This window comes from Humulus lupulus, chromosome 1 (genome assembly GCF_963169125.1).
Source record: "Humulus lupulus chromosome 1, drHumLupu1.1, whole genome shotgun sequence".
In the NCBI taxonomy this organism is placed as follows: Eukaryota; Viridiplantae; Streptophyta; class Magnoliopsida; order Rosales; family Cannabaceae; genus Humulus; species Humulus lupulus.
In genome coordinates this window covers 240,480,463-240,492,481 of record NC_084793.1, presented here as the reverse complement: position 1 = coordinate 240,492,481, position 12,019 = coordinate 240,480,463, and the positions used below count along the sequence as shown (strand labels likewise).

Here is a 12,019-nt window from a genome sequence, read left to right as displayed (position 1 = left end):
ATATTGAGTAATGAGAATGTTATTTGATTATAAATTGGGAGTTATTGAGATCAAGAGGAAATTCTGGGAGTTTTGACTATAATGTCCCCGGGGGTGTTTTCGGGACCCCGAGCACTAGGTTTTATTTGAGGTTACTTAAGCTTGAAGTAGCTTGTCAGATGAAACCGTACGTTAGAAAACACTTTCTCTCTTCCCGTTAGTTCATTTTACCATTCGAGGCATTTTCGAAGAAATCTTGAGTTCTAGGAGTCGGAATCAAGCGAGGATTGAGGTATAGCGATTCTAGGAAAGATTAGAAGCTTCTTGACCAAAGGATTTGACGAGAAACAACCTGATCAAAGCTAATATAAGTTTTAAGTTTTGAGTTTTTAGAGTTTCTAAGCTTCGAATTGGATTTTGTGAATCGTTGAGCTTTTGGTTCGTTTGAGCCTCAGGATTTGATGGTTTTGGCTCATTGGGAAGTTTGGGAGCTTTGATTTTTGGATTTAGAAGTGTTTAGGTGTGTTTTTGGAAGGTTTAGGATGGGAGAAATCGAGTTCTTGGCTGGTTCTGGGTGGGGGGCCGCGACCCTGTTCTTGGGCGCCGCGACCCAAGCTTGAAGAAGTAGCTGGGGAGGTTTTGGCCTTGCTGGGTGCCGCGGCTCTGGGTATGGGGCGCCGCGGCCCTTGCTCCTGTTGTGGCTGGGGGCCACGGCTTAAGGTACTAGGGTCGCGACTCTTAGGTAGTTTTGAGCCCGTTTGAGTGTTTTGACCTCGGGAACTTGGTTTTAGGCCTCAGGATTGTTCCTACTACCTAGATCAGTGGGGATTGATGTCCTGGAGGCTAGATCTTGGTTTGGGAACCTTTTTTATTCATTTTATTGATGGTGTCCCATATTTGGTTATGACTAAGTGATCGCTAAAGGACTAAAAGTCAGATCGTTCTTAAGGGTCGTTCTTTTATTCATTCTCGCTCGAATCAAAGGTAAGAAAACTGCACCCCATATGTGACATGCATGGTTATTCATGAGGCATGTTGAATGTGTAAATGTGGACATTAATTGATTATTGAATGCTTAGCAAATCTTGCTCACTTGTGCATGACACTGACTAATTAGTCAGAATTGGCAAAGGTGTCAATATCAACTGTGAAGCTGTGACTCATTAGTCAAGTTCGGCAGTGGTACTAGGCACTGGTCACACAATGTTGACTCATAAGTAAGGAACAACCTTAGCGTGTTCAACGCAAGCCAACAAAGATTAGATCTAATCGATATCTGCATTAAATGACTCAAAAGAGCATTAATGCCGGACCGACCTCAAGTTCGATGAATACTATAAGCGCTTGTCTAGTCAAAGGCTAGTTACTTAGAGCCACAGTGACTATTTAGTCACATGGCTATGGGTGCTGAGCTCGTGTGACTTACCTAGCTGTCACTCATCTGTTTAAGCTAGTGACTTGCTTGTCAGTCACTCATTATGGTTTACCTGATCCTCAAGTGATATTCACTCATCTGTTCAGAGTTATAAGCTCTATAATCATTTGTTAATATTTATATGCATTACTGTGTTTTCTTGCTGGGCTTTGGCTCATGAGTGCTATGTGGTGCAGGTAAAGGGAAAGAGAAGCTCACCCAGCCTTAAGTGGAGAGCTTAGGTGGTGCTGTGGACATATGTGGCCGCTTGACCACCACGGCCAAGGAGTTCTCAAAGGAACTAGGGAGTTTACCCTATTTTTGCCGCTTAGGTCGACGGGTTGTAAATTTGAAACAGTAATGACCATTTTGAGTTGTAAATAACTTGTAAACATTTTTTTTATGGGCCCATGAATAGTTTTATGCGTTAAATAAAATATATCATTTCCTTTTGATTGATTTTCCACCTTAGCCTGTTAATAACACTTAGAAGCACGTTTTTAACCAAAGGACTCGGGTAGCGAGTTAAATTTCCGGTTCACCGTTCACCATAACTGTTCTGGGGTAACTAGGGCGTTACACCAGCTGCTATCTTTTCCCCAATGACTTGTCTCAGTACATTATCTGATAAATTCACCACAATAGTAGATCTGGCTTGCTTCATGATTAATTCTGCATCTTCCTTCTTCTCTGGTTTCTCTTGTTTCTCAGTTTTTTCTGTTTGTGTTTCCACTTCCAAAGGCAAGTCAAGCTTTTGGTAGATGAGAATGGCCATCATCTTCTCTTTCCACAAGTCGAAATCCCCAGTTCCATCAAATTTGTCTAACTCGAATCTTGTTGATGCGGAAGGCATTTTTGTATCTTTCTTAATTCTTGCAGCAATTTACAGTGAGTCTTTTCCTTGTTCGAAACCTGCCTTTTGGTACCACTTGTTGTATTTCACCCTACAACAACAAGACTCAAATACAAATAAATCCAATGATAAGGAACAGATAACAACAATAACACTTTAACAAGATTTAGACAAGACAAAATAAGAACAGTAAAAGAGAAGGAACAAGAGCATCAAAATTATACTGGTTCAACCATATTGCTATGGTCTAATCCAGTTCTTCCAAACTTGGAGTTCCACTAGGCATACAAGTCACAAATGTAGTTGTTGTGAATAGGATCAAACACAATTATCGAACTTGAATTGTGATACAAAACTCTCTCTAAGTGTTTTCCAAAAGCTCTCTTTTCTCAATTCTCACTCAATTTTCTACAACCCAAATGACACAAGGCACAAGCCTTATATGCACAACTTGCTGAGACTAAAATACATACAACTGAAATGTAATAGAAAAACAGAATTCTAAAAATTAGGAGATTGACAAGTAAGTTAGTTGATGATGATTATATTCCACAAAATTTATAAAATATTTAAAATAAATATGTTATAAAATATTAAAAATAATATAGTACTCTTAAAATAATAAAAAAAATAATTAAACCACTTATTTAAGTTTACATTTTATGGATTAACAATCCATAACTTTTCCAAGAAAAAAGATACATAACCTATCTTTAGAGCAGTCCCAGTAGAAGAAGCTTTAAAGTACAACTTTCTCTATATTTTTAGAGAATTAGTCTAAAAAATGCTTCCAATAGATAAATATTAATGATTTTTATTATTATTATTTTTCATTATTTTATTAATAAAAATATTTAAAGATATAATATTTAAAAGATGTAAAGAAAAATATAAAGATTTTGTAATATAGTGTACTTTAAAAATTTAATGTAAAATAAAAAAAATATGATTTTTGTAATGGATTTTGAAAGATAGAATAGAAACGCTGGTGAGAGTGTTCTTAGAAAAGTAATTATATGTTTTCTCAATAATAAGCAAAATAATTATTTAACAAATCCCACCAAAATTTTGATGGTGGGAGTTGCCCTTAAGATCGTAAATTCATGACACTCTTCACCATTTAAACTTTGCAGTCATCCAATTCTTATGGCTCCTTATGAAACATAGTCAGAAAGTGCTTACACAAATAACTTAACATTGTTTTCTAGGTAAACAAACGTAGATGAGGCAGTTTCAAAATGAAGTAATACATAAAAGTGAGGACAACTCAAAAAGTGAAGACTGAGAAACGAAAGCTAGAATGCGGCAGGTGTAGAATACGTACACAACACAGTCTTTATGTTAGTTAATACTCTGGGGGACGTCAGCTAAGTCCAACTCCATCATCCACCTACGCCTAGCTTTTAACCTCTTCTCAGTTCTCACACTCACTCACTCTCCGTCTCCGGACAAATTCAAATTCAAGTTCAATGGCAACCACCTCCAATTCACTCCTCTCGCTAACCCCTTCCCAGTCTCTCAACCGACCTACAACACTCTTCCACTCTCCACCCTCTGTTTCTCTCCCGAGATCCCCTTTTCTCCTTTCCAAATCCAACCTCGCCGTCTCTTGCTCTGTCAATGGACCTGATAGCACCGCTGAAGGCGTTACCATTCCCATTGAGAAGAGTAACTCTTTTTTCTTTTTCATGAATTTTCAATTACATTTCTTCATCACCGAGCATAGTAAGTTTAATTGTCATGGTTTTCCGCAGGATGCCCAGCGTTTCCTACGGTTATGGATATTAATCAAATACGAGAAATCTTGCCCCATCGGTAAGATTGTTTTTTTTTTCCTTTCCTGATTGTGTTTTCGTTTTGAATGTGTGTGTATAGTTTATTTTTCTTTTTAATTATTTAATTTTGTGTTATAGGTTTCCATTTCTGTTAGTGGATAGGGTGATTGAATATAATCCTGGCGTTTCAGTTGTTGCTATTAAGAATGTGACTATCAATGATAATTTCTTTCCTGGGCATTTCCCCGAGAGGCCTATTATGCCTGGTGTTCTGATGGTTGAGGTACAACTCTAGTCAATTTGTAATTGTATTAAGCATGACATTTAACCAATTAATGTATACCATTCACATTATCTATGTTACTGGAGACTACTCATCTACCGGTCCTTTATCTCATATCTGATTAGTTCGTTTTCTCTAAGTAGCCTTATTTTAGATGTCTGGCATTTTCTAAATGCTTACAACGTTGTGGATGTTGTCTTTTCTCTCTGTTCACCATTTTGTAGACATTATTTGGAAGAAATAGAATGATGCTCGTGTGTTTTGCTTGTATTGGCTCTTAATCAGTGGAAATGGAATCTTTATGAGGATTTTCTGAGTATGATGCTAAATATATTGGTTTCATATTAAAATAAAATGCCACAAAATAGTGGAATGGGAATCTGATATTATGAAAAGGATGCATAGAAATTCATTTAAAAGTTTAATTTAATTTCAATGTTGTTATCTTGAATGAGTTCACTTATAATGGGTCAAGATAGAATTGTCTTTAATTGATGGGGCAAGTATATTTGAAACTCAAAATGGTAGGTTTCAATGGCAAAGCACGATTACACGAGCGTGAGGCCCTAATAAATACTTACGTCCAGGAAGGAAGAAAAAAAAAACTATTTTGAAGATTTTACATCAGAGTTAATGCCTTCATGCTCTAACTTCTTATATAAGTAAGCAAATGCTTGCAATATTTCTTTTTCTATGCATGGCTGGTGCTTTTGATAGTTAATGGCATTAGAGATGCTGATATTATCCCTTAAATTTAGGAAACTTTAGAGTAATTTCATCGAAGCTCTTTGCAAAGATCCATTTTCTATTTAATATATAAAAAGTTTGTATTAACAAATATAGGTTGGTCTCCATATACCACGCACACATAAATTTTTGAAACTTTTAAACACAACAATGCAGCAAGAATTCTTGATTTATTATCATTTTACTGGAGCTTTAGATCAAAGGGGCATATTATCATGCATTCAGCTCAATTTGGAGCTTTGCTAATGCACAATAGATTCTATGTTCTGCATTATCTGTGGAGACTCCTTAGATACACTCATTTCATGTTTTACATATTTAGGAACTGTTTTTTAATCTACTACGGACCATAATAGGCAAGGATGCTTTGGTGTGTGCTATCATTGTTCTTGGTAATTGCCAGAAGCCCTACACCATACATCCTGCTGCTTTGGGACAACTACATGTTACATCAATCTCTAGATCACCATCTCTCATCTACTGCTCAAGGAAGGGGACATCCGTGATATTTAGGGAAATCTCATCGAATCATGTGTTTACTTGCATATTTGAAACACAAGTTTTGGGGAATCCTTTACGATATGCATAATTAGTTAAATGGAGAAGGGATAACTCAAAATTTTGACCTCTTTCCATTCCTTTCCTAATCTAACCTTATACACTTCTTTTCATTTTCGATGTGCTTATCGTTACGAATTAAGAAGCATTTAATGTTAGTCGAAGTGATTTCAATATTTTGTCATGCTTTGCTGAATTTTTGTTTCATGCTTCAAATATTAAAGACCATTCTTAAAATATAGTTTTTTTTTTCAATGAAATATGAAGTATGATTTTCTTTATTCTACAAACATTGTGCTAACACATTGCTCCCTGTTGTGCAAACTTTGGTGGAATGTTTTTCTTAAGAAGACATAATAATAATTAATTTCTTAAGGATAGTTGTTCAAAATTCAAATGGTCAAGCATGTGGTTTGCTCAAACAGTCTGAGGTTCGAGTTCTTCCTGGGTACATTGAAATTATTATAGTTTCCTGTTTCTCAAACAGAAAGTTTCCTATTTCTCAAATATTGTAGAGTGAGGCAAGGAGTCCATTGCGAACTCTCTTTCTTTCATGACTATATTAAATTGTTTATCCTTCATGCAATCTTTGGTTTAACTTTTAATGATGCGGTTACTGGATCCAGGCAATGGCACAGGTTGGAGGCTTAGTTATGTTGCAACTGGAAGTGGGAGGCTCTCGTGAGAATTTCTTCTTTGCAGGAATTGACAAAGTGAGGTTTCGAAAACCTGTGATTGCAGGAGACACTTTGGTAATGAGAATGACACTTATCAAGTTGCAGAAGAGGTTTGGTATAGCCAAGATGGAAGGAAAAGCATATGTTGGAGGTGAGGTAGTTTGTGAAGGTGAGTTTTTGATGGCTACTGGAACTGGAAGCGAATGATGAGCTAATTATGTTATCCTTGTATTGGCTTTCGTTCCTTTAGCTTGCTCTTTCTTTATGCGAGGATTTTATTTGGAGATGATGAAATGAAAAAATTACTAATGTGAAGAGGGTGGATTTTTGTGTTGAGTAGGCATGATGGAATTAGTAAGTATAAGAGATAAGTACTGAAATTCAAAATAAAGACATTTGTTGAAACTTACTGTTATTAGTATGGAGCTCTCGCCTTGTTGTCTTTCCTTCAGATATGCGTGAGGCCAAGCTGGAAAAGCTCAAGGATGAAGGTAAGGCATTAGTCTACATTTAGAAGTCCATAAAAACGATTTTAACCAATCAACATAGATGCAGTGATCTTCAATCTGTTTAATTTAACTGGTGTGAAACTCTTTCTTGACATAATAACTAATATAAGTCTGGTCCCAACTAGTTGGAGTTGGCCATCATCCATCATTAAGTCCAAATGTAGAGAATTTCATAGAAAAATGTACATAAATGCTTGAATTTCTTGTGGAGAAAATGATTTGATGTTTTGGACCATTTGGGATAATCAATAATTTCTAACCACTTGCAAAATAAGGAGTAATATTTAAATGCGTCGGACAAAGTTGTACAAATCATGATATGAGGCATGAAAGGGAGATGATTGCACCTTTCAACTTCATTTGTACTAAGGTGTTGGAATTGTCACACCCAAGTTTGTTTTTTTAATAATAACTATGACCATCATAAAACTAAGATATGGTTTTAATTCTGATAGAGGCCCTTTTTTTAATCAAAGCTGACTCATTAGGCTTACATCCACCTCATTCTCCAATCTTAAGGGGATTCTAATGATCATCTTCTCCTTGATGCTACCCTCAGATCTGCTTTGAAAATTGTCATCTAACTCACACTTGAATTAATATTAAAAGACATCTGAATTCCCAAACTTTCAATTCCTCTAAACAAAAAATAGACTTGGAACAATTCTATGATTGGTTTAACTTTCCTTGGTTGCTATAATTTCCTCAAGTTAATCCTCAACCTAACCCTGTTGCTTGCACCATTTATATATATTTTAATCAGCTTTCTTTGACCGTATTCTAGTGACCCCTATAATGACATCACCTCAGGAATTATACCCAACATCCAAACTGCACCATAATGACATCACCTCAGGTTATTCACAATAACCAAACAGCAACAAAAGCTGTTTAACTTGTGATGCAAAAGTTTGCTGAGAGCATTGAGCTTTTGTTCAAAGCCTTTATTTACTTTTCCAATAGCTTTATGAGCAAAACAATAAGATTGGAAGCTATTAATGGCTATGGTGACATGGGGTTTGTGGTCCGGTCTTGTCGCGTCCTCTTCTTTTTATTGCCAATGATGCGCTTGATGAGTGCTCGTAGCTTTAGTTTGCACATACAGATTATGTAGTGGAGCGATAGTTATAAGAGAAAATGGTGCCCTTTGTGTAGCCATCATAGGAGCCTTTGTTTATCTCAGCTTTTGAGTTGGTAGGAAACATCAATTATTACTCTCCATAAAACAAATTAGAATATCTTCTCCCACAAACCACACATTTCTAAGCATTATTTTTCTTTTGGGTTGTCTTGTTATCTCTCACTTTCTTGTTTCTGATTTCTTGTTAAGTGCTAAGAACACTCGTGAGTGCAAGCTTCCGATGTTAGATCATTCATCGTGGTGAGTTAATTAGACTCATGTCACACTTGATTAAGATATTTGTATGCATACATACTCTTCACATATTTGGGCATTATCTCTTGTTAGAAGGCATAATTTATTCTAAAGAGTAATGATTTGGGATACATGTTTTATAAAGACTCGTAATTTTGAAGTGAGACTACTTCTACATACATGTATGTGTTATTTGTGGTTAGTATCACTCTTGTTAAAACGCCGGTACTAAAAGATTGCACAAAATAGGAAATATATATTATAGAAACTAATATCAAATGTTTGTTGTACCGAATCTGCTTTTTGGGATTTGGTGGTTTTCTTTTATAAGTGTATGTTTGTACATACATCTATTTTTATGTAACGGATTAAAGTAGGAGGTAGGATCTGCTATTATATTTCAAAGATTTCAGTAACTAGTGTTTTCATGACTAGTTGAAATTTATAACAAGTACATTAGCGGTTTGACAGATAGAATGAACATAAAAAAATGGGTCCAGTTGAAAATCATCTTAGTAAATTGATATTCTATAGATATATAAAAAGTTATATGGTATATGGTTTGTTGTAGCAATAATTCGAGGCGGTCAGCTCATGCATTTTGTCGATATTACTCTATCGGGAAAGGGTTTATTATCTACTTGAGTAATCTTTGGTTGGAATGGTTAATTAAAGAACATTTTACCAGGATGATTCGATTGAAAATCAATCACTATTGTTTTATTTCTTCTAATTTCTATGTCCATTGGATAGAGCTTTTTGTATCGTTAATCCGACGGTGTAGCTTTACTCCCCACTCAAACATTAGCGTTAAGCTTCGAGCATTTTTAGTTTTATAATTGGATTAATGATGATAGGTAATAAAGATAGTAGAAAGTTAATCATTTAAAAAAATATATATTATATACTATTATAAGGAAGTAAAGTTGAAAAGGATTTACCACTTGTAATTGTGATTTTTGGGCTATGATGTTGGTGGGTCCATTTCATGACGACATGACATAGTTTGATTGGGCTTTTTTGTTATTAAATCTATATTTTCTTCTTCTTTTAATATGAGCAGGAAACACAATAATTGAGGCAAAGTGTTACATAATAATTTCTTAAAATCTATATAATACAAAAAGAATAAACTTATGATAAAAAATATTATTAACAATGAGTGACCAAACTGGTTACCTGCTTCTCCTGTTATCTAAAGTTTTATCATTTTTTTAATTATTAATTAGTCTCACTGTGTATAGCTTCGATATAAAGTACTATAATATTAATTTTAGATTTAAATTACAATCTTAATTTCTTTTCCAGTTCCTGCTAAAATATATCTCCAAAACAAAGTGTAAACTTTTATTTTAAATATAAACTAGCTGATAATGGGTCCAACTGATCATCATCCATATGTAATAGTCGAATATATATATATATATATATAAATATATATTTCTACACATAATAATGGATTGCTGTAAAGTGGAAAGGTGATGTTATTTGAACACAGAGGGTAAAGCTAAATTAATTGGAATGAAAGAGAGACAAAGTGGATGATGTGATTTAAGTGCAAAAATATCTAATTTCGTTTTCAAGTTTTATTTTTGACTTTGAAATATGCAACCTAAACTAAGCTATTTACAAAGGAAATTGTTTGCCAAGGAATTATACTTTGATTATTGAGATATGAGGGAGGTTGCCAAAATGTCAATTATAAATGTGAAATTACGAGTCACTCATTATTATAGGGTTGCTTCCAGCCATTAAAGATCATTTTACAATTTTTATATTATTTTATTTTGTGCAAATTTAATATATATATATAAATAAATATATGTATGTTATTAACATGATTCCACCTATAATGTCATTAACATGTGAATTATTCACTAACTGATTACTGACTGTCCACATGCACATTAGGCCATCAAACTTAAAACTTGTATATTTCTTCTTGTTTTCAGTTACACAAAATATTAATCGACCAAAAACAAAAATGATTGAAACATGTGGCATCACGCCTTTGAAAGAAAAAGAAAAAAGAAAAGTAATATGCATGTTATGATAGATTCATTTAGCTATGATTATTGTAAAATATATGTATTTTTTTTCAAAATATAAATTAATTAAAAGAAGATTCTATCACATTTTGTATTTTACGGATATTTTATATTTTACTACAATGTTCTATCCACATTCATTAAACGCTATTTTTTATTGCAAATTTTTTTAATTAATTTTTCTTTGCTTTTTTTATTTTTGAATTTTTTTAATATGCTTTATGTCTTCAATTTTTTTATTCTTTCATATTTGAAACCAACAAAAAGATTACAAAAATAAAATATTTAAATAATAGAAGAAAAAATAGATAAATTGAGATATCTTTTACTCGAAATTTTCTCTTAGATATATAAAAATAGTGATAGTATTTTAAATGATAGGATAAAAATTTGATTGGGAGTGTTTTAAATAGTATACTATATACGCGTGTTATAATTCACTTCTATTTATTTAAATTTTATTTGCATAATTTTTGTATACTTTTTATATTTTAATTCATATGATATGTTTAAATTTCAAATTAAATACTTTGTATTATATTAAAAAAATTCCTATAAATTTCAATTAAATAAATATAAAATTATACACTTAATTTTTTTTGAATTAATTATATATCTGAAGACATTTGAAATCTAATTAAAAATTATACATAAATATATATAATATAAAAATAAAATAAATAATGTAATTTATATATTTGGCTATAATATTATAATATTATTTGGCTACTACATAATTAACTAATTATTTAATGATTTCAATTATAACAGTTAACTTTAATGAAACAAAATCACAAAATTCATTAAATCAAGAAAATTCTATTAGATACACATATTTTATATGTAAAAATACAAATAAGCCACTTATATAGTATTTTTTTTATTAGTAGCGGCTAATATTTATTTGTATTTCATATTATTTTAGAATAATAATGCATTAATGAAATGTGACAGCACGGGTATTAAATAAATTAAAGAATGATGAAAATGGTTTTTTAATCACAAAATTACATATAGCTCTGGTGACATCATATTAACATAAAATTAAATTTATGATGGAATATTTTTTTTGAGTAATGGAGGATTTGCCTCTTAATTTATCGAATCATTCATTTTTTTTAAGAAAACATAAAATTAAATTTATTAAAATTAATTTCTTTTAGGGAAATGATAATTTAATCAAAAGGTGTTCTCCTTATCACATTTGTATTTGTTTCTTTAAGCATTTCATACCAAATAAATGCAACTTAACTTGATTAAAATCTATGATTCAGAATCACGAACAACTAATAAATTTGTCATGACATCAAGCAACCAACACAGTAACAAATCAATCCCATATGATTCACAATAAATAAAATAAACTCAACCTTGGAAAACGTATCGTAATTAGTAAATAGTGTAATAACCTTTTATTAATTTATTGAGAAAAGAGATACACGAAATTTTGCTCAAAGTCAAAACAGATGTAGTCTCGTACATAAAATTAGATGTAGTCTCGAATTTTTTTTAATTGTTGTAAATTATTAATTAATCTATAATCTCAATGTAAATTTTTTAAATAAAAAGCAGATAAGTTCACTTTATATGCATCACGGAACTCAACACAACGGATTCCAAATATGTAATATTATCAAATATGGACATCATATGATATTGTACGTTTATTTATTTATTATATATATAAATAAATAAAATAAAATAAAAAAGCGTTATTAAGAAGTTGGAAGAGGGGGCATGACGTGGAGTTGTTGTACAGGTTGCTCTCCAGCAATGGCCCAGATTCACTCTCACCTCTTCT

General features: G+C 32.4%; 1 protein-coding gene across 1 annotated transcript; it reads left to right on the top strand.

The window, feature by feature from the left end:
• The first annotated feature begins 3,349 nt into the window (after positions 1-3,349).
• LOC133804666 (uncharacterized) lies at positions 3,350-6,701 on the top strand. The gene is made up of 4 exons (XM_062242814.1): positions 3,350-3,914; positions 4,001-4,061; positions 4,160-4,304; positions 6,236-6,701. The coding sequence occupies exons 1-4, from the start codon at positions 3,716-3,718 to the stop codon at positions 6,491-6,493; spliced, it is 663 nt and encodes a 220-aa protein (XP_062098798.1). The 5' UTR covers positions 3,350-3,715; the 3' UTR covers positions 6,494-6,701.
• Positions 6,702-12,019: the final 5,318 nt, after the last annotated feature.